At 55.3% G+C, this 21,936-nt stretch overlaps 2 protein-coding genes across 3 annotated transcripts in view; both read left to right on the top strand.

The window, feature by feature from the left end:
- The window catches only part of SEZ6 (seizure related 6 homolog), a 48,150-nt gene extending 31,140 nt beyond the window's left edge, over window positions 1-17,010 (top strand). The window contains exons 4-17 of one of the 2 annotated variants that reach the window (XM_061390573.1): window positions 4,068-4,263; window positions 8,737-8,922; window positions 11,363-11,531; window positions 11,664-11,830; window positions 12,398-12,592; window positions 12,843-12,981; window positions 13,073-13,269; window positions 13,816-14,010; window positions 14,396-14,587; window positions 14,672-14,869; window positions 15,148-15,186; window positions 15,445-15,562; window positions 15,647-15,749; window positions 15,930-17,010. In XM_061390573.1, coding sequence (XP_061246557.1) covers window positions 4,068-4,263; window positions 8,737-8,922; window positions 11,363-11,531; window positions 11,664-11,830; window positions 12,398-12,592; window positions 12,843-12,981; window positions 13,073-13,269; window positions 13,816-14,010; window positions 14,396-14,587; window positions 14,672-14,869; window positions 15,148-15,186; window positions 15,445-15,562; window positions 15,647-15,749; window positions 15,930-15,959 — 2,124 coding nt within the window. In that variant the 3' untranslated portion in view covers window positions 15,960-17,010. Of the gene's footprint in view, window positions 1-4,067; window positions 4,264-8,736; window positions 8,923-11,362; window positions 11,532-11,663; window positions 11,831-12,397; window positions 12,593-12,842; window positions 12,982-13,072; window positions 13,270-13,815; window positions 14,011-14,395; window positions 14,588-14,671; window positions 14,870-15,147; window positions 15,187-15,444; window positions 15,563-15,646; window positions 15,750-15,913 lie in introns of both variants that reach the window. The other variant, XM_061390572.1, reaches the window with a different exon arrangement.
- Window positions 17,011-20,921: 3,911 nt separating this feature from the next.
- PHF12 (PHD finger protein 12) overlaps window positions 20,922-21,936 on the top strand; it is a 39,493-nt gene continuing 38,478 nt past the window's right edge. The window contains exons 1-2 of the mRNA XM_061390567.1: window positions 20,922-21,083; window positions 21,727-21,908. Coding sequence (XP_061246551.1) covers window positions 21,018-21,083; window positions 21,727-21,908 — 248 coding nt within the window. The 5' untranslated portion in view covers window positions 20,922-21,017. The remainder of the gene's footprint in view (window positions 21,084-21,726; window positions 21,909-21,936) is intronic.

Below are 21,936 nucleotides of genomic sequence, written 5' to 3'. Positions count from 1 at the left end.
TGTCTTGTGGACAATCTGAAATCACCAACAGCTTTGGGTAGAAGAGAGACATGATCCAATAAGGGACAGCCAGGGCCCAGGAGACAAGTTGGGAATGGACAGGGTGAAGGTCAGGTGGGAAACAATGGAGGGGTGGGGTCCTGGTGGGGGTAATCAGAGCCAAGATAGAGACAAAAGGATGGAGAGAGGGAGTCATCTGAAATATTTGGGAGATAAGATTAGGAGGGATTTGGTGACTCACTGGATGCTACTTAACTAGTCCAAGTGGATAATCCATGAAAGTCCTGCCTCAAAGCAACATACTAGGGACCTTGGAAAGGTCTGCCTGCAATGTGGGAGACCGAGTTCGATCCCTGCATCAGGAAGATCCCCTGGAGAAGGGAATGGCAACCTGTTGCCTCTCTTGCCTGGAGAATTCCATGGACAGAGGAGCCTGAGGGGCTACAGTCCATGGGGTTACAAAGAGTCAGACATGACTGAGCAACTAACACTTACACTTTCACTTTGGAAACTATGTTGATCAGTGCTTTGGAGTCACAGGGGAAATCTTGTTAAAAAGTGTGTGTGCATGTGCTATCATGTCTGACTCTTTACAACCCCATGGACTGTAGCCCACCAGACTCCTCTGTCTGTGGAATTTTCCACCAAGAATACTGGAATGGGTTGCTATTTCCTATTCCAGGGGATCTTCCCAACCCAGAGATCAAACCTACGTCTCCTGCGTCTCCTGCATCGGCAGGCAGATTCTTTACCACTAGCACCACCTGAGAAGCCCCCTTGTTAAAATGCAACAGATGATTTAGTAGATCTTAGACGGCGTCTGAGGAGAAGGCAATGGCACCCCACTCCAGTACTCTTGCCTGGAAAATCCCATGGGCGGAGGAGCCTGGTGGGCTCCAGTCCATGGGGTCACTAAGAGTCGGGCACAACTGAGCGACTTCACTTTCACTTTTCACTTTCATGCATTGGAGAAGGAAATGGCAACCCCCTCCAGTATTCTTGCCTGGAGAATCCCAGGGACAGAGGAGCCTAGTGGGCTGCCATCTATGGGGTCACACAGAGTCTGATATGACTGAAGCGACTTAGCAGCAGCAGCAGCAGATGGGGTCTGAGAGTCAGCTCCTGGGTGGTGCTGACGCTGCTGGCCCAGGGACCACATTTTGAGTAGCAAAGGTTCACACTAGGCCGTTTTATAGATGAAGAAACTAAAGCTCAAATAGTCGGCATATTTGTCCAAGATCACATGGCTAGAATTAGGTCCCAGACCTCTGGGCTCCTGACCCAATGCTTCTCTACCAGGCCACACACTCACCTGGACAGAAGCCACTCACCTAAGACTGGGACTCAATCCCATCTCAGTGCCGGGACTCAAACCCGTCCAAAACCCATGATCTTCCAACTGAGGTCACATGCCTGGTTTCAGAACTTAATGAAGGGCAGGTTCTTTGTGAATCACTGCAGGAGGAATTCAGCGAGAGTCAAAGTGATAGGCAAGAAGTAGGTTTATTAATATAGGATTTATTGTAAGAGAAGCAAGTGGACAGGTGAGGGAACTCTGCCCCGAGGATTAAGTAGGCTACACTTTTATAGTCAAAGGAAAGTGAGGGAGGGAGAAAGACTGCCTTCTTTGAGAAGATGTCAGGCTTACATCACTAGTTGCTCCTTCATATCGGGCAGGAGAGTGTTTGATCCTATGAGGTCAAACTAGGATTATCATTGTTGTTGCTCAGTCACTCAGTGGTGTCTGACTATTTGCGACCCCATGAACTGCAGCACACCAGGGTTCCCTGTCCTTCACTCCCTCCCAGAGTTTGCTCAAACTCATGTCCATTGAGTCGATGATGCCATCCAATCATCTCATCTTCTGTCGCCCCCTTCTCCTCCTGCCGTCAATCTTTCCCAGCATCAGGGTCTTTTCCAATGAGTCAGCTCTTGGTGGACAAATTGTTGGAGCTTCAGCTTCAGCATCGGTCCTTCCAGTGAATATTCAGTGTTTATTTCCCTTAGGATTGACTGGTTTGATCTCCTTGCTCTCCAAGACACTCTCAAGAGTCTTCTCCAGCACCATAGTTCTAAAGCATCAATTCTTTGGATTATCATAGCAAGTAGCTCAGTTGGTTAAGAATCTGCCTGCAATGCAGGAGACCAGGGTTCGATCCCTGGGTCAGGGAAGATCCCCTGGAGAAAGAAATGGCAACCCACTCCAGTATTCTTGCTTGGAAAATCTCATGGACGCAGGAGCCTGGTGGGCAGCAGTCCATGGGGTCACAAAGAGTCAGGCATGACTGAGCAACTAACACTTACTTACTAACACTTATTCAAAACAGTAGAAGGTTGTTGTTGTTGTTGTTGTTTCTCTTTATCTAATGGCCTGGGGCATGTCTCATGCTTTTATTTATGGCTTTATGGTTAAGCAAGCCTGCTTCATTTCACAATGTTCCAATAGCTTTCTTGAGTGATCATTAACTTATACTGGTGTCCCAAAGTTTTCTAGGTTTCCCCTCTCTATCCATAGTCTCCTACTGGGACTTCGATAGCTACCTGTTTAACTATCCTATTCTAATCCTATCACTACCATTTCTCCTCTGGGCAGACTCTGTTGCTGTCCAATCCTTGTTTGACTGAATGAAGGCATGGAGCCCAGAAGGATGCTCCAGGGATTGAAGGACTAAGGATTGGAGCGATGGCAGAGGGGCCTGTGACAGACAGGAAATGATCAGAAGGGAGGGGTATGGTGTAAGACCAGGCTGAGCAGTCAGCAGGGGCCAAGTGGGGCAGGGACCCCAGGGCCACAGCAAAGAGCTCGGGCTAGATACTATGGTCTTTGTGGGCTCACTGGAAAGTCACAGAGGATTTAAATAAGAAAGCACCATGAGCAGCCACAGATCAGGGCGATTCACTGGCTGCAGTTCAGATAATATTGATGTAGAGGGAAGAGTGGGGTAAGCCCTGCAGGCAGAAAGGCTGGCAGGAGCCTGCTGCATTGGTCCAGGTGAGCAGTAACAGTGAGGACTGTGGGGAGGGGGAAGTGAACAGAGCTGGGGGCCAGTTGACAGGATGGAATGACTGACTGGATGTGGAATATGAGGCAGGAGGCAATATGCTAGTTTCTAACTTGGGCTTACAGATGGATAGTGAGGTCATTCCCTGAGCTAGGGGCCAGGAGAGCTGCTAGTTGAGGAAAGAGAAGAAGGTGGCTCAGTTTGAGGCAGACTGGGTGAGAGATGCCTGTGAGGGATCCAGCAGGGGATTTTCAGGGGAAACTGGGCTCATGGGTCTGATGTTTAAGACCCCACCTTGCTGGCCAGGCCCCTGGACACCACCTAGTTCAACCCACCCACTACATCCCCACTTTACAGATGAGAAAACTGAGCCTCAAGCAAGGAAGGGACAGGAAGCATATGGTGTAGTTGAAAAGTTTTGGAAAACAGAAGTGAAGTGACATGAAAGTCGTTCAGTCGTGTCCGACTCTTTGCGACCCTGAGGACTATACAGTCCATGGAATTCTCCAGGCCAGAATATTGGAGTGGGTAGCCTTTCCCTTCTCCAGATGTGTTTACAAATCCCACTTCTACTAATCTCTGGGTGCGTGCATGTGTGTGCTCAGCTGTGTCTGACTCTTTGCAATCCCATGGACTGTGGCCTGTCAGGCTCCTCTGTCCATGGAATTCTCCAGGCAAGAATACTGGAGTGGGTTGCCATTCCCTTCTCCAGGAGGTTCCCAATCCAGGGATCAAACCTGTGTCCCCTGTGTCTCCTGCATTGACAGGCAGATTCTTTACCATCGCACTACCTGAGAAGCCCTATAATCTCTCTGCGACCTTGAATAATATACTTACTATCTCTGAACTTCAGGTCCCATTCCACAGGGTTACTGGGGAGGTAAAACGAGCTCTTCCTGCACTGAAGAGCCTAGCTCCAGGCTGGGGGCTCCAATGCCCAGGGGGCACCGAGGACTGGCCATGCTTCGGGGCCTGCGGGAGCCTGAGGGAGCCTGAGGGCAGCAGGGCTCAATCAGTAAAAAGAAGCCTGACCCTTCTGCTTTGCTCTGTCTATCCCATGGGCAGGTCCAGAACATCAGCCTCCGAGAGGGGGAGACCGTGACCGTGGAGGGCCTCGGGGGGCCTGACCCACTGCCCCTGGCCAACCAGTCTTTCCTGCTGAGGGGCCAAGTCATCCGCAGCCCCACCCACCAGGCAGCCCTGAGGTTCCAGAGCCTCCCACCCCCTGCTGGGCCTGGCACCTTCCATTTCCACTACCAAGGTAGGCCTGGGGAGCTGAGGGCAGCACCAGTCCAGACTGGCTGCCCTACTGGGGGTCTCTGGTGCTGTTACAGCCTTGGGGGGAACACAGAGAGGCTAGTAACATACACTGGGGTGAGTATGGCCCATCTGACACCTCCAGGACATTCCCTCCTCCACCTACCACCCACCAGAGAACTCATCCCGAAGGGGGACTGACACGGAATCAGGTAGCCCCAGGTGTGTCCATCACCCCTCATTTGTTCATTCAGTAAACTTTTCCTAGGCATCTGCTCCTTGCCAGGCCTGTGCTGGAGACTGGGAGTATTAAGATCCAGTGTAGTCCTTGCCCTCAAGGAATTCGGAATCTCCGCAGCAGACAGACACTTAACAGGCAGTTAACAACAGAAGCCCGCTTTCCAAATGCAAGGGGGTCAAGGTCAAAGGGGCTTGACAGCTGACCATCTAGAGGTCCTTACCTACGACCCTCGCCTTCCTGAACTGTCTCACCCACCCTGGACCTGGCCCATGTCCCAGTCAGCTCAGAGTACCTCTGGAAATAGGAGAGTGGCATGACGTAATAGGAAAATCACAGACTCAAGAGAAGGGCAGATCCGCGTCTGAATCTCCTTCCCCCTGGCTATCAACCTTGTGCAAGTCATTTGACCTCTCTAACCCTCTGACCTCTTTCCCTCCATTGTAAAATGAGACCAAAACACCGAGTCCACAAAGCCATGGTGGACAGCTGCTTAGCACTCATTCATGAGAAAACCGGAGACTATATTAAAGAACTGGCAGGATGGGAAAGGGAGGAAAAGCAGCTCTGTCCCTCTCCCACCAGGATCCCTCCTGGCCCCTTCGTCCCCAGACAGTCTCCTTGATCCCTTGCACTGCTGTGACAAGGTAACCAGTTCAGACTGGGGAGTGCCAATGGGGACATAATTGATGAGAACAATTGCCTTGATCACCAGGAACCACTTCACCACTCCTCTGGAGATGGGGATGCTTGGTCCTCCCCCTAAGAAGTACCCACACCTTCCTGGCCTCTCCACCTAAACTGGGGGAGCAGTCTGGTGTGGCGATAGGGAGCCTCGTGGTCATCAGGGGCTGGCCAGGGGCTTGTCAGAGACAAGGGACCAGCTTGCCTTGAGGCAGCGGTGACATCTTGGCAGCCCGGCCAGCCTCCCTAACGGCTCATCAATCCTCCCTACAGCAGGCATAATTTCACGCCACGGTAACCTTCTCGGTAGCTAGATTCCTTTGCACAAATCCTCGGACCTTCTCTCTGTTGGGCCAGACAAAGGTGGCTGAAATGTAGCGAGGTGGAGGCCTGGTGAGGGGTGCGGACCCCAAGGAGGGGCTGGGAAAGCTGGCCCAGTCCTGTGTCTTTCTCAGTTCCCAGAAGCCCTCCCTCCTCGGCCCAGTTTTTGTCAATGATCAGCTCTTTCCTTAATGAGTGTAATTCCCCTAATTATAGGCTGTAATTAGCCCTGATCCCAGAGATGGGAACAGGAGGAACGTGCACTCATACGCGCGTCTCCCCAGGCTGGAGAAAGAGGGTGCCAGAATAGGGGGTGAGGGGCCCCGGACCGACAGCCCTGCCAGAGCTGTCCAAGAGAATGTTGGAGATCACGAGGCAGGGGTCTCATCTGCAGAACCAAATTCCAGCTCCCCTCCCACAGCCTCAGGCAGGGTGAGGAAGCAGAGGGCCTTGCCAGGCATCCCCCTCCTCCCTCCTGAATATTCCTGGCACCGGACTTGGCCCCAGAAACAGATGCCAGGGAGAAAATAGCTCAACAGATTGCAGTGATGCAGGCTCCCCGGGAACAGTCGTCATGGCAACATGAGGAAGCTCGTCCTGGGAAGCGGCACTTTATCCACCATGGAGTCTGGGGGCTTCATCGTCTGCCCCCAGCCTCCTGCTCTCACCTCACACCAACCCCATTTCCTAATCTGTGAAGTTGGGGAGGGGGGTCTCCGTTCCAAGAGTTACAGGGAAGATGGAAATACAAGTTCTGAGTATGCCATCTGCCTCATGACCTAGACCGCCCTGGGTGTCATCCCCCCTCCATTCTGGGTAGAGTGTCCCATCCCACCCCAACCTCAGGTTCCTCCCCAGATCGCTGTGAGTGGCCACCCTGCACCACCATCCAGGGCAGCCTTGCTTATTACTCCCAGGTTTCTCTGATTCTTGAGCCCACGTTTCTACTTCAACTGGGAAAGCAGGTGGGAAAGGGGAGATAGAAAGCAAGTGGGCTCCAGAGCCAGGAGCTTCAAATGCCCACTCTACCACTTACTGACTGTGTGATCAGGCCAAGTCCCTCCATCTCTCTGAACCTTAGTTTTTTCCTCACCTATTTTTTTTTTTCCGTTGTGCTCCGCGGCATGTGGGGTCTTGGTTCCCCAATTACGGATCGAACCTGTGTCCCCTGCATTGGAAGCGCAAAGCCTTAACGGTGGACCGCCATGGGAGTCCCATGAAGGCACTTTAGAAGCTGGAAGGTGCTCCCTTTCCCATGCAGATGTGAGGTGCTTTTATTAATCAAAATTACAAACAATAACAGCATCTGGTGCTGTTCTGTGCCAGGGCTTCTCTGGTGGCTCAGATAGTAAACAATCTGCCAGGAGTGAGGGAGACTCCGATTCTATCCCTGGGTCAGGACAACCCCCTAGAGAAGGGAATGGCTACTTACTCCCATATTCTTGCCTGGAAAATCTCATGGACTGAGGTTATGATCCATGGGGTTGCAAAAAGTCAGACAACTAAGCGACTAACACTTTCACTTTCCCTGCCCAGAAGTATTAGTGAAGGTTCAAATATGTAAGGTTCAGACACTGCACAAATATCTTCTCATGTAACAACAGAATGCAGGGTGGGTAAACAAGGAAATTGAGGCACAGAGAAGTTAGGTAACTTGCCCAATGTGGCATAGCAAGGAGAGGACTCTGTATTCAAACTCAGGCAGTCTGACCTCAGAGCCCACCTCCTGAGCACTGCCCCTGTAAAACTGACTGCCAATCATAAGCTACCACTCACTGGCCATTCTTCTAAGAACTCTGTGAGAGAGGGATAAGTAAGAATCATCTCCCCTTTTCACAGACGTAGTAACTAAGGCCAGGCCAGGTAAAAATCACAAAACTAGTAATGACTCAAAGGTAAAGAATCTGCCTACAATGCAGGAGACACAGGAGATGCGGTCTAGATCCCTGGGTCAGGAGGATCCCCTGGAGTAGGAAATGGCAACCCACTCCAGTATTCTTGCCTGGAGAATCCCATGGAGCAAGGAGCCTGGCGGGCTACAGTCCATGGGGTTTTGCATACAGTCAGATACGACTGAGCGACTAAGCACTGGCATTGACATTGTGTCTGGACCCTGGTCTGCCCAGAAGCAGCCCTTTCTTATATTCATACAAAGACACACAGAGGCTAGTCGAGTTCCTGCCTGGACCTCACTTCCCATCCTCCCAGTGCCATCAAGTGAGGGTGGGCCTCCTCCATCCCCAAGACCCAGGAGTGCTTTCTCAGTCTAGACGGTCCTCATCTCTCCCAGCACCCCAGGGTTTTCAGGCTCCATAGCCCAGACTCTTCACTCAGCCTTTCTCCTTGACCCCTCACCTTCTTCCCTACCTCTCAGCCCTGGTCCCCACTTTTAGCTAAGGCCCCAGCTTGGCACTGGATTGGGATTTGCTGGGTTGTTTAATAGGATTTGCTGCCACCATTCGGTCATATTTGGTATGACAATTTCAAAAGTTAAGTTTCCCAGGGCAACTTGTTCCTCCCACAACTTCCATGAAGTTGCATCCTGCTTCCCCATCCCGGACCCCTCCTGTTTTTCAAAGTCCACAGCCCTTGTCATCAAGGTTTTTAGCATTCCTCAGTGAATACCGGGAAAGTTTTTACTGTTTGACTTTGGTGTTCCCTGCTGTAATTCATCTTTGTCCTTTGCAGAAAAAATAATAGCAATACTTCACATCAGTGTAGGCTTTTCACTATTTCGAGGGACGGGGGAGCCTGGTGGGGTCGCATAGGGTCGGACACGACTGAAGCAACTTAGCAGCAGCAGCAGCAGCAGCAGCAGCAGCACATCTATAAGTCATTCAGTACACATTTCTTGGTTCCAGGGATACCAAGCTGAATAAAATACTCCCCATTTATTTTCACAATAACCCTGAAGGTGGACTGACATTTTGAACCTCATTTAACAAATGAGGAAACCAGGACACAGAAAGGAGATATAACTTGCCTGGAGTGTCAAAGCTTGGAATCCAAGGCTCCAACTTCCAGCTCTGTGCTTGCTCCAGCCCAGGCTGCCGGAAGTATCACTGACACCTTCTGGGGAGGGGATCAGAGTCTCTTCTGGGATTCCTGATGCTTCCTCTGACACCTCGAGGCAGGCTAGGGCAGGCCTCTTTTGCCCTGGCTATGACTCAGCCCCTTCCACACACACACACACACACACCACACACACACACGTCACCCATTCTCTCTCTGCAGCCTACCTCCTGAGCTGCCACTTTCCCCGACGTCCAGCTTACGGAGCTGTGACTGTCACCAGCCTCCACCCTGGAGGTAGTGCCCGCTTCCGCTGTGCCACTGGCTACCAGCTGAAGGGTGCCAGGCTCCTTACCTGTCTCAACGCCACCCAGCCCTTCTGGGATTCTCAGGAGCCAGTCTGCATCGGTGAGTGGCCCCCGGGGACTCAGTGCCAAACAGGGAAGTGAGGTGGGGGGCTCATTCCTGCTCTCTGTTGCGGTCTGGCACCTCCATTTGCTCTCCATAAGGAAGCCAGAAAATAGCCTCACACCTCAGTAGCATTCACACAACCTGCGCTTCTTGAGCACTTACTGTATGGAGGCACCACAGGTATACCGAGTGGAATTAAACAGGGACTGTGCCCTCAAGGAGCCCACAGTTCTAGGAAACGAGGGAGGAAGACAGCCCCTGGCTCACCAACTTCCAGAGCAGGAAGTTAAAAGTACAGATGAAGAGACAGAGTGGCCTGGAGTGGGTGGAAGCAGTCGCTCTTAGCTGGGTGCCTAGGAGGCTTCCTGGGGGGAGTGGCTTTGAAGGTTTCAGTGGAGGGAACAGTGTGGGCAGTGAACCCGAGGTGACAAGGGGAGGGAGCGTTTTAGGGACACAGAAAACAGCCAGGTTTGGCTGAGGCCTGAGACATGGGGAGAGGGCGGTGGGAGGGCCTTGAATGTCAGGCCAAGACACTGGGTGGAGAGCCGTTGACATTTTGTGAGACCGGGAGGGAGGGGTTCAGAACTGTCCCTCAGGAGAGACAGGCGGGCGGTGTCTGGAAGCTTGCAGCCAGCCAGGCAAGAGGGTTTAATTTAGACAATGACTTTGGGAATGAAGAGGTGGGAAGAGGTTCCAGAGACCCCAACGAGGAAAAGGGGGGATGTAGGAGACTCCCAGGTTCTGGTCCTGGGTGATCGGAGAGTCTGAGATTGCTGCCAGTGAAGAGGGGCTTGTTGACAGAAGGGAGATGGAGTGTTTTGTTTGCAGGGTGGAAGGCAGCTTGGGGTTTTGATACTTATTTCATCCTATAAACTCTTGCTGGGCATCAGGCCAAAGCGGGTGTGAATAAGCCAGACGAGGGCTCTGCCCTCAAGGAGCTCTCTGTTCAATGGGAAGACTGGAAAGCAACTCAGGAAGTTCAGAGCAGATGGTGCTGTGATGGGGCGAACTCAGGGCACCATGGAGATCCCAGCAGGGGGAGTAAGGGAGAGCTGCTCAGAAATTAGGAAGGAGGTCAAACAAGCTTCCCAAGGAGAATGCAGGGAAGGGTGACGGGCATGTCAGAGCTCCGGGAAGTGGAATGGATTCCTGGAACAGGACATGCAGAGATGCGGAGACATGAAGTGGCACGCCACAGTGAGGACCGGCAGGGCGTGCCTGAAGAAGACAGTGGCTAGGAAGCACTGCAGCCGAGCCAAGAGAGACGGGTTTATAAAGGGCTCGAAACCCCTCTTGATCTTGGACTTTATCTTGAGGGTTACAGGAAGCCACTGAGGAATTTAAGTGGAGGACGGGGCATAGTCAGATTTCAAGGGCAGTGCCATTCCAAGACCAAGCATAAAGGCGAGTCTGCCCTCTCTGCAAAGAAGCAGAGAAGAAACTCACCAGCACCCCTTCCCCGGGAGCTGTATTAGGTTAAAATACTCTTCAGTCTGAACACTTGGAGACAAAGGCACTGCATCTTGGCCAGGGTAGCCTGGTCTCTGAGAGCTGGCAGAGTCCAGAGCTGTAGGTCCAGGAAAGGAAAGTGCTACCGGGGACCAGCCAGAGTCCTATTGCCTGCGACTTCTTCTCTGGCCCCATTTAACTGCCAGGGGCTTGTGGCCAAGTAACTCAGCAGCCCTTGGTGATGGGGAAGGGCGAGCTGCCGAGCCTCTGCTAAGGATGAGGGGGCCGTCCCAGGCCAGAGGGACCAGTGCTGGAAAGGGGTCAGCCTGTCAGTCAGGACTAATTGACAGCAGTAATGATGCTGACTCAAGACTGTCTCCTGGCTAACAATGCTTGCTACAGGCACAAGGTCTGGAGGTGAAGGGCATGCCCACCAGGTGTTTGTCATCCCTGAGCTAGTCCTACTCTCTTTTTTATAGTCATTCATTCATTTTATCCAAAAAAGCATTGAATACCAACTCTGTGTCTGGTTTGAAAAGACCTGGCCCCTGCCCTGGAGGGCTTAGTTAAGGGACATATCCAAAAATAACTGGTTTAGGAAGCTGGTCTGAGACCGAGGCAGCAAATATATTCAAGAAGGTTGGAGCCCTGGGAAGGGGAATAAAGTTCACCTGGGAGGAGGAATCAGGGAGGGCCTCCTTGAGAAGTCAGCAGTGAGGAAAGGTGACTCACCCAGGACCACGTGGCTAGGCAGCCGCAGATTCCCTAGTCAAGGGAGTTGCACATGAATGGTCCTGGAGGTGTGAAAGGTTAGGAGGTTGGCTGCCTGAAGCTGCAGGGTCACAGGGGCAAAGGATTGATCTCCAGAGCAGTGAAGGCAAGCTCCCTGCTGCCCCGTGCAGAAGGCATGGAGCTGGGATGGGTGGGGAGGCTTGCTAGGCCGTCTAGGATCCAGCCGGGGCCCAGCCCACAGCGGCCCGTCTCACAGCTGCCTGCGGTGGAGTGATCCGCAACGCCACCACCGGCCGCATCGTCTCGCCCGGCTTCCCGGGCAACTACAGCAACAACCTCACCTGCCACTGGCTGCTTGAGGCTCCCGAGGGCCAGCGGTTGCACCTGCACTTTGAGAAGGTTTCCCTGGCTGAGGATGACGACAGGTGAGGGGGTGTCCTGGTGGGATCGGAGTGCCTGGCCTGGTAGTACCCTGCCGGAGGGATGGTACCCAAGCCTGGGGCCTCACCCCACCCAACTCAGCGACCAACCACGCAGCTGCCGCTCTCGTGGCCCAGGCTCATCATCCGTAATGGGGACAACGTGGAGGCCCCGCCCGTGTATGATTCCTACGAGGTGGAGTACCTGCCCATTGAGGGCCTGCTCAGCTCCAGCCGACACTTCTTCGTGGAGCTCAGTACTGACAGCAGTGGGGTGGCTGCGGGCATGGCCCTGCGCTACGAGGGTGAGCCTTCTGGGGCCTAACCAGGGGTCGGGGTCTCCAGCCCAGGGTCTCTTCTCACACTCTCCCTCTCTGCCTCAATTCCCTCATCACTACTTCCAACTCGCCCCTTGCTCACCTGCCACCCAGGTCCTCTCTCCTTATTCACCCCCTGAAATCCAGGATTCTGCTCCATCTTTGCAGGAGACCCCTGCCTGGACCCAGGCCCTCTGGTCCAAGAGAATCAGTTCTCTAGAGTTTGAAGAATAAAAATAGCCCCCACCCTTACAGAAGAAGAACTGCCACAGGAGACATTCTAGCACCACTCACGCGTGCATGTGTTCATTAATTTATTTAAAAAAAAACCAAACATGTATTGAGCGCCTTCTGTGTACTAAGCACAAACTCAGCACTGAGAATACAATGGTGATGGCCCCCTGAGGATAGACGCTCTGGGCTGCTCCGCCCCCTGCTCCAAACCCAGACACACATCTGTTGTCAGGAAGAGAAAGGCCCTGGGGAGGGAAGTAGGACGACTGGCCCGTGTTTGCGGCGGTCGTGCTGAGCTGGGCTGGGTCCTGTGGTTTGCAGCCTTCCAGCAAGGCCATTGCTACGAGCCCTTTGTCAAATACGGCAACTTCAGCAGCAGCGCACCCTCTTACCCTGTGGGGACCACCGTGGAGTTCAGCTGCGACCCCGGCTACACTCTGGAGCAGGGCTCCATCATCATTGAGTGCGTGGACCCCCATGACCCTCAGTGGAATGAGACAGAGCCCGCCTGCCGAGGTCAGTAGGCATCAGGGGGTAGGCCTTCTGGGGGCAGGGAGCAGGGTGGGCACGAGGGAGCCGGCCACAGGGCCTGGGACCACGGGATCCGGCGACACATGTGATTGAAGCTTCCCCTACCCAGGAGGAGGTGGGGGGTCCCAGCAGTGGGCAGGCACTCCTGTGGACAGGAGGCATTCCCAGGACATGGCACTGGCTGGGGGTGGAGGGGGGTGGAACACCGAGGGGATGTGGTTCCCCTGCCTTCCAGCCGTGTGTAGTGGAGAGACCACAGACTCGGCTGGCGTGGTGCTCTCCCCCAACTGGCCAGAGCCGTACGGCCGTGGGCAGGACTGCATCTGGGGCGTGCATGTGGAGGAAGACAAGCGCATCATGTTGGACGTCAGAGTGTGAGTGCCCACTGGGCTCAGCCAAGCCACCTCCCGGGATCTGGGGCCCTCTCTCAGCTGGCCCACCCTGCCTGACGGTTCCCCTCCACAGGCTGCGCATAGGCACGGGTGACGTGCTAACCTTCTATGACGGGGACGACCTGACAGCTCGGGTCCTGGGCCAGTACTCTGGGCCCCGTGGCCACTTCAAGCTCTTTACCTCCATGGCTGATGTCACCATTCAGTTCCAGTCTGACCCCGGGGCCTCAGTGCTCGGGTACCAGCAGGGCTTCGTCATCCACTTCTTTGGTGAGCTTGCCCCTGCCCTGCCCTGCTGGGGTGGGGGGCGGGCAGAAGCGACGCCAGGTGCAGACCCCCAGCCTAGGCAAGTCAGAAAGGCCAGGGAGGTGAGGAGTCTGAGCACTCTTATCTGATTGGGGGAAGCTGGAAGCTGGGACATTCCAGGCATCACCTTTGGGAAGTTAATCTTATTCTCCATCTCCCCTGAGGGCCCAGTGAGAGGAAGCAAGCCTCTGCTAAACGGAATTGGGTAGACAGGGAACTGAGGAAAGGCCTTCATTGAAGTGACAGTTTTCCCCACCCTACCCGGCCCCTCTCTCAGGGCTAAGGAATTGGCCAACGCACTTGGGAAGTAAGGCCAAAGCTTAGGTGACAACCCTGGAATCTAGGAGACAGGCAAGAAGGAATCCCTGAGCAGGAAGGCATGATCGCTGAGCCTGCCCAGGCCAGGCCAGGCGTGGATGAATTGGCAGGAACTGGAGTGCCCTTGAGGGGAGGGAAGCTAGCACAGTCTTCCTTGGGTGCTGCTGAGGGCCTGCATCTTGCTGCCCCCAGAGGTGCCCCGTAATGACACCTGTCCGGAGCTACCTGAAATCCCCAATGGCTGGAAGAGCCCGTCGCAGCCTGAGCTGGTGCATGGCACCGTCGTCACCTACCAGTGCTACCCTGGCTACCAGGTGGTAGGCTCCAGTGTCCTCATGTGCCAGTGGGACCTCACCTGGAGTGAGGACCTGCCCTCATGCCAGAGAGGTAAGTGTACCTGTTCCCCACGCTCTCCCCATTGCAACCTAGAAGCCTCTCTCCCGGATTCTAATCCAGACTCTAGCTGTTATTAGCTGATAGTCATAGCCTCGGTTGCCTCATCTGTGAAGTAGGATCATACCTTCTCATTGAGTAATCCACCAAGTACTCCAAGTTTTCCATTCCTGGTATGTGGCCCATCAGTGTTTGTTGATTCTGATGAATGGGGAGGGGGACAAATGGAGAGAGAACACCAGCACAGTGGTAGGGGCAGATAAATAGGGGTGGAGCCCTGTGCTGTGAAGATTTTGGCAGGCCTGGAACAAAGCCAGTATGCACTGGGTTTTGTTGAGTTCTACTTGGGCCACTTCCCTTTGTCACTCTCTACCCTCAGTGACTTCCTGTCGCGACCCTGGGGATGTGGAACACAGCCGACGTCTCATATCGAGCCCTAAGTTCCCCGTGGGGGCCACTGTGCAGTATATCTGTGACCAGGGTTTTGTGCTGACGGGTAGTGCCCTCCTCACCTGCCATGACCGCCAAGCCAGCAGCCCCAAGTGGAGTGACCGGGCCCCCAAATGTCTCCGTGAGTTCAAACGGGGAGGTGAGAGGATGCTGCCTCTGGCGGCTAGGGGCCTGGCACCCTCACTGGGCCCTGCCTGTTTTGCAGTGGAACAGCTCAAACCGTGCCATGGCCTCAGCGCCCCCGAGAATGGTGCCCGCAGTCCCGAGAAGCGGCTGCACCCAGCGGGGGCTACTGTCCACTTCTCGTGTGCCCCTGGCTATGTGCTGAAGGGCCAGGCCAGCATCAAGTGTGTGCCCGGACACCCCTCACATTGGAGTGACCCCCCACCCATCTGTAGGGCTGGTGAGTGTCCTACCATCTGCTGAACCTCCGCCTGGCCCACAGGGCTGCCCTGGCAAAGATGTCAGAGGCCAAGAACCAAAACCCCTTGCCCACGGCACCCCCACCTCTTATGTTATTCCTGGTTTCTCGGGTGTCTGCCAGATCCTTCTGACCTGGTGACAAACTCTGGGGTGGGCTCCCCTTGGACAAATTCCTCCCCATGACCAGCCCCCTCCCTGCCTTTGTGGTCTGGCTCTTTGGGCTCACCCACTGCCCTTGGCCCTCCCCTCTTATTCCAGCCTCTCTGGACGGCTTCTACAGCGGCCGCAGCCTGGATGGTGAGCCCCCAATCTCCTCAAGGATCAGGGAAATAATCTCCCTGCCCCTTGTTCTCACAGCTTCCAGGCTGTGGGCTCCCCAAGGAGGGAGGGCAGAGAAAGAGAGAGATGTGGGACTACCAGGGGGCAAAAAGCTCCTTCCCCTGCCCCCAGCCAGCTAGAGGGAGCTGGCAGCTGGCTGCCTCTGGGCAGAGGTGAGGGGACATGGGGCTCAGGCAACAGGGCCCTCTGCCCCAGCCCCATCCTCTGTGCTTTCAGTTGCCAAGGTGCCAGCTGCCTCCAGCACACTGGATGCTGCTCACCTCGCAGCTGCCATCTTCTTGCCGCTGGTAGCGATGGCGCTCTTGGTGGGAGGCGTGTACCTCTACTTCTGCAGGTGAGTCCGGCTTCTCTGCCTGCCCTGCACCCCTGACTCACTCCCGCCCAGCACTCCTGACTCCTAGGCTTCTCTGCTGCACAGGCTCCAGGGGAACAGCCCCCTGCAGCTGCCCCGGACACGACCCCGCCCTTATGACCGCATCACCGTGGAGTCAGCGTTTGATAATCCAACTTACGAGACTGGAGTAAGTACCCAGGCCAGGCTCAACACCCCAGTCAGGACCCAATTCTGTGCTCCCTTGGCCAGGTACCCCTGAGTGTCCTGCCAAGCCCTTTCACTCTTTCCTTTTTCCTCGGGAAGGTGGATTGTGGACTGGCAAGGCTTTGACAAGTTTCCAACTCCCAGAAGTCTCTTTCCTTTGCAGGAGACGAGAGAATATGAAGTCTCCATCTAGGTGGGACGGCCTGGGGAAGCCGGCTCCACCCTGCATCCCAGTCCAGCAGCAGAGCTCCCAGCTTCCTGCTCCCTTGCCCTCCACCTCCTGTACATACCACCTGGGAAGAGATGCGGCCAGTCCCTCAAGAAGTTCTGCACTTCCCGCCTGCAATACCCACCAGGGCCTATTATCTTGGGACCACTGCCCACTTGGGGCCCTTCCTTGGGTCCAAGTCAGGGGCATCTGCCTCCAGGCCAAACACAGCTGGAGCACATGCACCAAGAACCAGCATTCTCCTGACCCTCTCTCAGGCCTGGGACCTCTGGGCTGGAATTCACAGGCAGGGTGGAGTACCTCCCTCCATGTGACCACCCTCCAGCCCTGGCATGCAGCAGCCCTGACATGACAGTGGCGGAAACTGTGCCAGGGGGCTCCTCACAGGGCCGCTGCCAGTGGCCAACCCTGCTCTCAGCAGTGACCTCTGAGTAGTCCTGGCATGCTGACATCAGTCCCCTGGGGAGATCTCTAGTCTTTCTCTAAGGCCCCAGGAACGGTCAGTTCTGCCTCCTGCCCCTTCCCGGCAGAGGCAATAACGCTAAGGGATCTTAAGGGGTTTAGGGACTCTACCCCAAGCTCAGGTTGGACTTCCCTAGGCCACACCACTCATGCGCCACACCAAAGCAGGACATCCCCCGCTGCTCCCCTGGTGGCCCTACACCCTAAAAGAGGGAGATCTTCCCCTGACGTCAGTCTGGCTGTGAAAAACACCCTCTTGCCCACCTTCCCCTCCTCCAACCCCAGCGACCTGTCAGGCTTCCCTCCTGGCCACTGCGTTTTGGGATAAGGGGAGTGTCAGGCATATTCTAGAGATGCGCAGAGGTCCATGGGTGCAGGAATTTGGCATGGAACAGAGGGTCAAAGCATCCCAGGGAGAGGCCCAGGAGTTGGCTGCAGGCTACTTTGTACATGTAATGTATTATATGGGGTCTGGGCTCCAGTCAGAGAACAATCTTCTATTTCTGTTGTTTCCTTATTAAAATGGTGTTTTTGGAAAAAAAAAAAAAAGCAATGGCCTGGTGGATGGTGCTTTCTTGGAGGGAAGGGAGGCGGAAGACAAATGGGATGCGGACTTGAGGGCCAGAAGGCATGCTAAACCTCCCAACTGATCATCTCCAGACTTTATAAAAAACCAGTCATGGGAATTCCCTGGGGCTCCAGTGCCTGGGATTCAGCACTTTCACTGGACAGCCTGGGTTCAGTCCTTGATCAGGGAACTAAGATCCTGCAAGCCCCACGTGCAGTCAAACGAAAACAAAAAGTAGCCACGTGCCAGTGCTTCAGGGACTACTGTCCCCAGAAGATCAGTGTGACAGCTGGCATGTGAAGTGAGAGGCCCCAAGGTTGGTGCTACAGGGGTGTGGGAACCCAGAGACTGAAATGCTCAGCCATCCCAGTGCTTCACTTCCCCTCTTTGCTAGGTCCAGAACCAAAGCCTAGCACAGTCCTAAGTCTGTCCTCAAACCCATCGTATTGCTGAAAAAGCCCAGAAAACCTGACGCCTTTCTTCCTTGACTTTGTTCCAGCTAGCAAGCTTTAGGAAATTGGAATAGGAATCAGAGACTGAGCCCCTGAACGTGAGGCTCTGGTCTGTCTTGGCCTCAGAGAACATCCAGACTGTCAAGTGCGGAGGCAATGTAGCCTAGGGGCTTAGCTTCTAATTTAACAAAAGCTATGTCCATGGACTCCAGAAAGAGGTGACTAAAGAGGATGTGCTTAAGTTTGCCTTGTTGGGTCCCTCCCAGCATCTATGCCCCTTCCCTATGGCCCCCAGAAATCTCCTGAGATGTGTTTAGCCAGCCTTGGTCTGCATCACACACATCCATGCTTAGAGGTGTGCTCTGCATGGCTGCTCTCCAGAATAAGAGCAAAAGGAAGGCAACAGGGAGTTGTGGGCACTCAGAAGCCAGAAGACGGAAATGGTAGCAGCAACCAGAACTTCTAAAGTTATCCAACACGGAGATCTTGGATCACTTATGGCTGGCCACCTCCTGGTTCTACCACAAGCCACCTTGAAAGATGGAGAGGCTCCAGCCCATGCAGAATGCAGTGCCTACATTAGCCACAAGAGGTCACTTCCAAAGGCATGTGTATCCCACCTGCTCTCCTCAATCCCCCTGGCACATCCAGGGCAGGAGCTCTCCAAGGTGGCACCAACTGCTAGCCCCACTGGGCTGACCTCACCCTCCAAGTTCTGAGAGGAAGGTGTGTGGAGTGATTAGTTACCCTGGTACTTGTCAACAGAGCCAAGTATTATTTCCCTCATTAGCCCATTAATGCCTATGTCTGTTCTCAACTGCAGTGACGGTGTTCATCAAAGCAAAGCCTTGCTCTTTGGGCATGTGCCAGTGGCTTACTTATCTGCCCCATAATACCTTCAGGCTGACACAGCAGCATGGATGGGCCCTGAGCTGTAGGAAGGAAGCCAGTAGGAGAGGGTACATGATATACCCACTTCTGAGCATCTGTAGCATGAAATACTGCCTAAGAAGACATAAGGTCCAGCCACTTCCATACTTCTAGCTCAGCCCTTCTCTCTCTGTTCCAGAGCCACTAAGATTTCTTGTTTGCTGAGGCTGGTAGAGGGTAGAGAGGGGCGATCTACATGACATATTCCCCTGCTTGATCAATAAGGCCCAGGACTTTATTATTCTTCCCAGGCACCAACCGGATCATTAGGAAAGTCAGAAGAACAGAAACCTAAGATCACACACCCATGACCTCACCCTCCTTACTATCCCCCACCCCAAAGCAGCAACGCCTCTGAGACAGTTAGACAGTATCCCAGCCTGGGAATTAAAAAAAAAAATGTTTCATTCTTAGGTCTGCCATAAATTCACTATGTGAACTAGGCAAATCACTTCTCTTCTCTATGCATCGGGAAATGAAGAGGTTAATACAGATGGTTTTTAAGCCCTTTCCAGTTTTAGGTTTCTGAGAATGCTAAGTATACCTTAATATCAAAAGTGAGCCAAGACACAGCTACCTGGTAACAATGCCAACTAAACGCCTCGTGTCAGGCACAACGATGCCCCTCCCTCCTCCACCGCTTCATCTACAGTCAGGCAGAGGCAACTGGCCATCTCTGTAGACCGCACCAAGGGGAGGGACGGGCGCGGTGGAGAGCGTGAAGCCCCGCCCAGAGTCCGAGGTGAGACATTCAGACTACAAATCCCAGCATACAGCGGCAGCTCAGAAAGGTATCTCGCTCTTCCCCGCTGCTACTACCAAGTCGCTTCAGTCGTGTCCGACTCTGTGCGATCCCATAGACGGCAGCCCACCAGGCTCCCCGTCCCTGGGATTCTCCAGGCAAGAACACTGGAGTGGGTTGCCATTTCCTTCTCCAATGCATGAAAGTTGAAAAGTGAAAGGGAAGTCGCTCAGTCGTGTCCAACTCTTCGAGACCCTATGGACTGCACCCCACCAGGCTCCTCCGTCCATGGGATTTTCCAGGCAAGAGTACTGGAGTTGGGTGCCATTGCCTTCCCCGAGTCCATCCTACATTACACTGCATCGCACGCACACGGAACTACGGCTCCCAGAATCCACCAGACCCATCGCGATTCTTGCTCCCAGGGTGCAATGCTCTCCCTTCGCCCTTTGGACCTCGGCGCGTTGCAAACTGGGAGCTGAAGTCCACTGCGGGCAGGTAGCTGGGCGTTGTCAGCATTACAAACTCTTAGCCTTTGGCTTTTTTGGAGGGCAGTTTTCAGAGAGAGTAATCAAAAGAGGGTGGTATCGGGCAGGCAGACCTCCACGGTGCCATCACTACGAAAGGCAGGGATGCTCAGGCTAAAATTTACTGCTGGGAGCGGGAGGGAAGAGAGAACAGAAGCCAACCAACCCGACACCAAAACCATCGTTTTCCGTCGCGATGGCTTTTCTTTTTCTCTTTACCAATATGGCGCCTGGTCCAGCCACACCTGACGCTGGAACCAAACAGTCCAGTACAACATCCCTAGGAGTACATGCTGTCACCGACAGCCTACCAGCGCCAGCCAACACCACACTTTGCTCCTTTCTGTTCACTCCTGAGGACTCCAAGGGCATGGTAGTCTATAACCCACTACCAAAATGGCGAAAGGAGAAGCATTCTTGTTAGGGCCTTCTGGTGACAATACGCCTGCGCCGGAGTCGACTGTGTTATTGTGGGACGGGAGGGGAGTATCCGCAACACGCCTGCGCGAGACTAGAGTCCTCTTGGTCTACACTCAAACACCAATGGATGAAGAGCCCCGGTGTTCCTGCGGCTGCGCCGTGACCCTTCGGAGCTTTCCCAGGCGCCTGCGCGAGACCACAAGTCCCGCCCTTTCATCGCAGTACGCTGGCGCAGGGCTGAAAGGCGGGGCTTCGACGCTCCAGACGAATGCCAGCGCGGCTGCGCGCCGGGGGGTGCCCCCTCTCTGCGGCTGCGCGGGAGCCCGGCCGCCGGCTGTCACTGCGGTTGCGCGCGGCGAGCGGCGATCCCGGGGCGCCTGCGCGGGTGGCTTTGCGGGCGCTCGCGGTAAGTTTGCGCCAAGTGCGCGGCAGCCGGGACGCAGACGGCGGCGGCGGCGAGAGGCGGAGCCCGGGGACCACCCCCCATCACCCTCCCCGCAGTCACCTCACGTACCACAACCTCACCTAACCTCTCACCCCCCCACCTCCGATCCCCCCAACCCCGGGATGGCAGCGCCCGCCAGCCTTCCCGGCCGGACCAGCGGTCGCCAGCGCCGGCTCTAGCCTGTGGGACTAGGCCCCGCCGAGGCCTGACGCCCCCCCGAGCCGGGACCCACCGTGCAGCCAGCCGCCGGGCCGGGGCTGAGGGGCCGCTCCCCCCTCACGGCCCGTGGGGAGGACGCTGCCGTCCCGGGGACTGGGGGCCGGGGGGTGGGGGGGAGCCAGGGCGAGGAAGTCGGGACCCGTGTTTGGAAAAAAGAAGAAGGGCCGGGGTCAGGAGCGCCCCCTCCCCCCGCTTCCCCCCTCCCCCCGGGGTTGGGGGGGCCGGAGCAGAGAGCGCCCAGCCCGGGAGGTGGATGAATGTGGGAGAAAATGGAGACCAAGACGATCGTGTACGACTTGGACACGTCGGGGGGGCTGATGGAGGTAAGAGTGGCCCACCTCATCCCCTTCCCCCAGCGCCGGGAGGGAACCTCCGCCCTCCGCCCCACAAAGCCGGCCGTGAGCTCGCAGCGCAAGAGGGCCGGGGGAGGGGGGCTCTTCCTCACCGAGACTCTCCCTCCCATCTTTGCAACTCGGGGGGCTGAGCTCAGCCGCCGAGGACGTTTGCAGCAGTTTCACCTACCCGCCGCCCTCGATTCGCTCTCCCGAAGCGCCAGCCCACTCCATCTCTTTGCACCGGCGGGCCTCCCCACCCCCTTCTTGTCGGCCCCTTTGTGCTTCCCCCAGCACGTCCGGGTACCGGGCTTCAGGCCCTTCCCGAGCCTGGCTTTGGAGTCCCCCACTGTCCATACAAGGAAGTGGCGAGAAGGGAACCGCGCACCCTCTCCCCATCCCCCTACTCTGATCCTCCCCATTTGGAAGAAGCGGTGCTCGTTGTGCGGCAGGAACGCGGTTAGGGTGGGCTCCCCCTGGTTCCGGGGGCTAAGAGGTTCTGGGAGCAGCCTGGATGGGAGGAAGAAGGACAAAAGGGGGGAGAGGGGTGGGTGACGGAGATGCTGCGCTGGGGGGGCGACGGACCGCCCGGGAGCTCCGAGTGTGCACACACGCCATTTGTATGTGTGTGCAGCAAATCCAGGCTCTGCTGGCTCCCCCCAAGACGGACGAGGCCGAAAAGCGGAGTCGGAAGCCTGAGAAGGAGCCCCGGAGAAGCGGCAGGGCCACCAACCACGACAGCTGCGATAGCTGCAAAGAAGGTGGGGACCTCCTGTGCTGTGACCACTGCCCGGCCGCCTTCCATCTCCAGTGCTGGTAAGGTCTGGGGACCCCCTCCGGAGCC

Source organism: Bos javanicus, chromosome 19, assembly GCF_032452875.1.
Source record: "Bos javanicus breed banteng chromosome 19, ARS-OSU_banteng_1.0, whole genome shotgun sequence".
NCBI lineage: Eukaryota > Metazoa > Chordata > Mammalia > Artiodactyla > Bovidae > Bos > Bos javanicus.
This window is presented reverse-complemented; position numbering and strand designations above follow the sequence as displayed.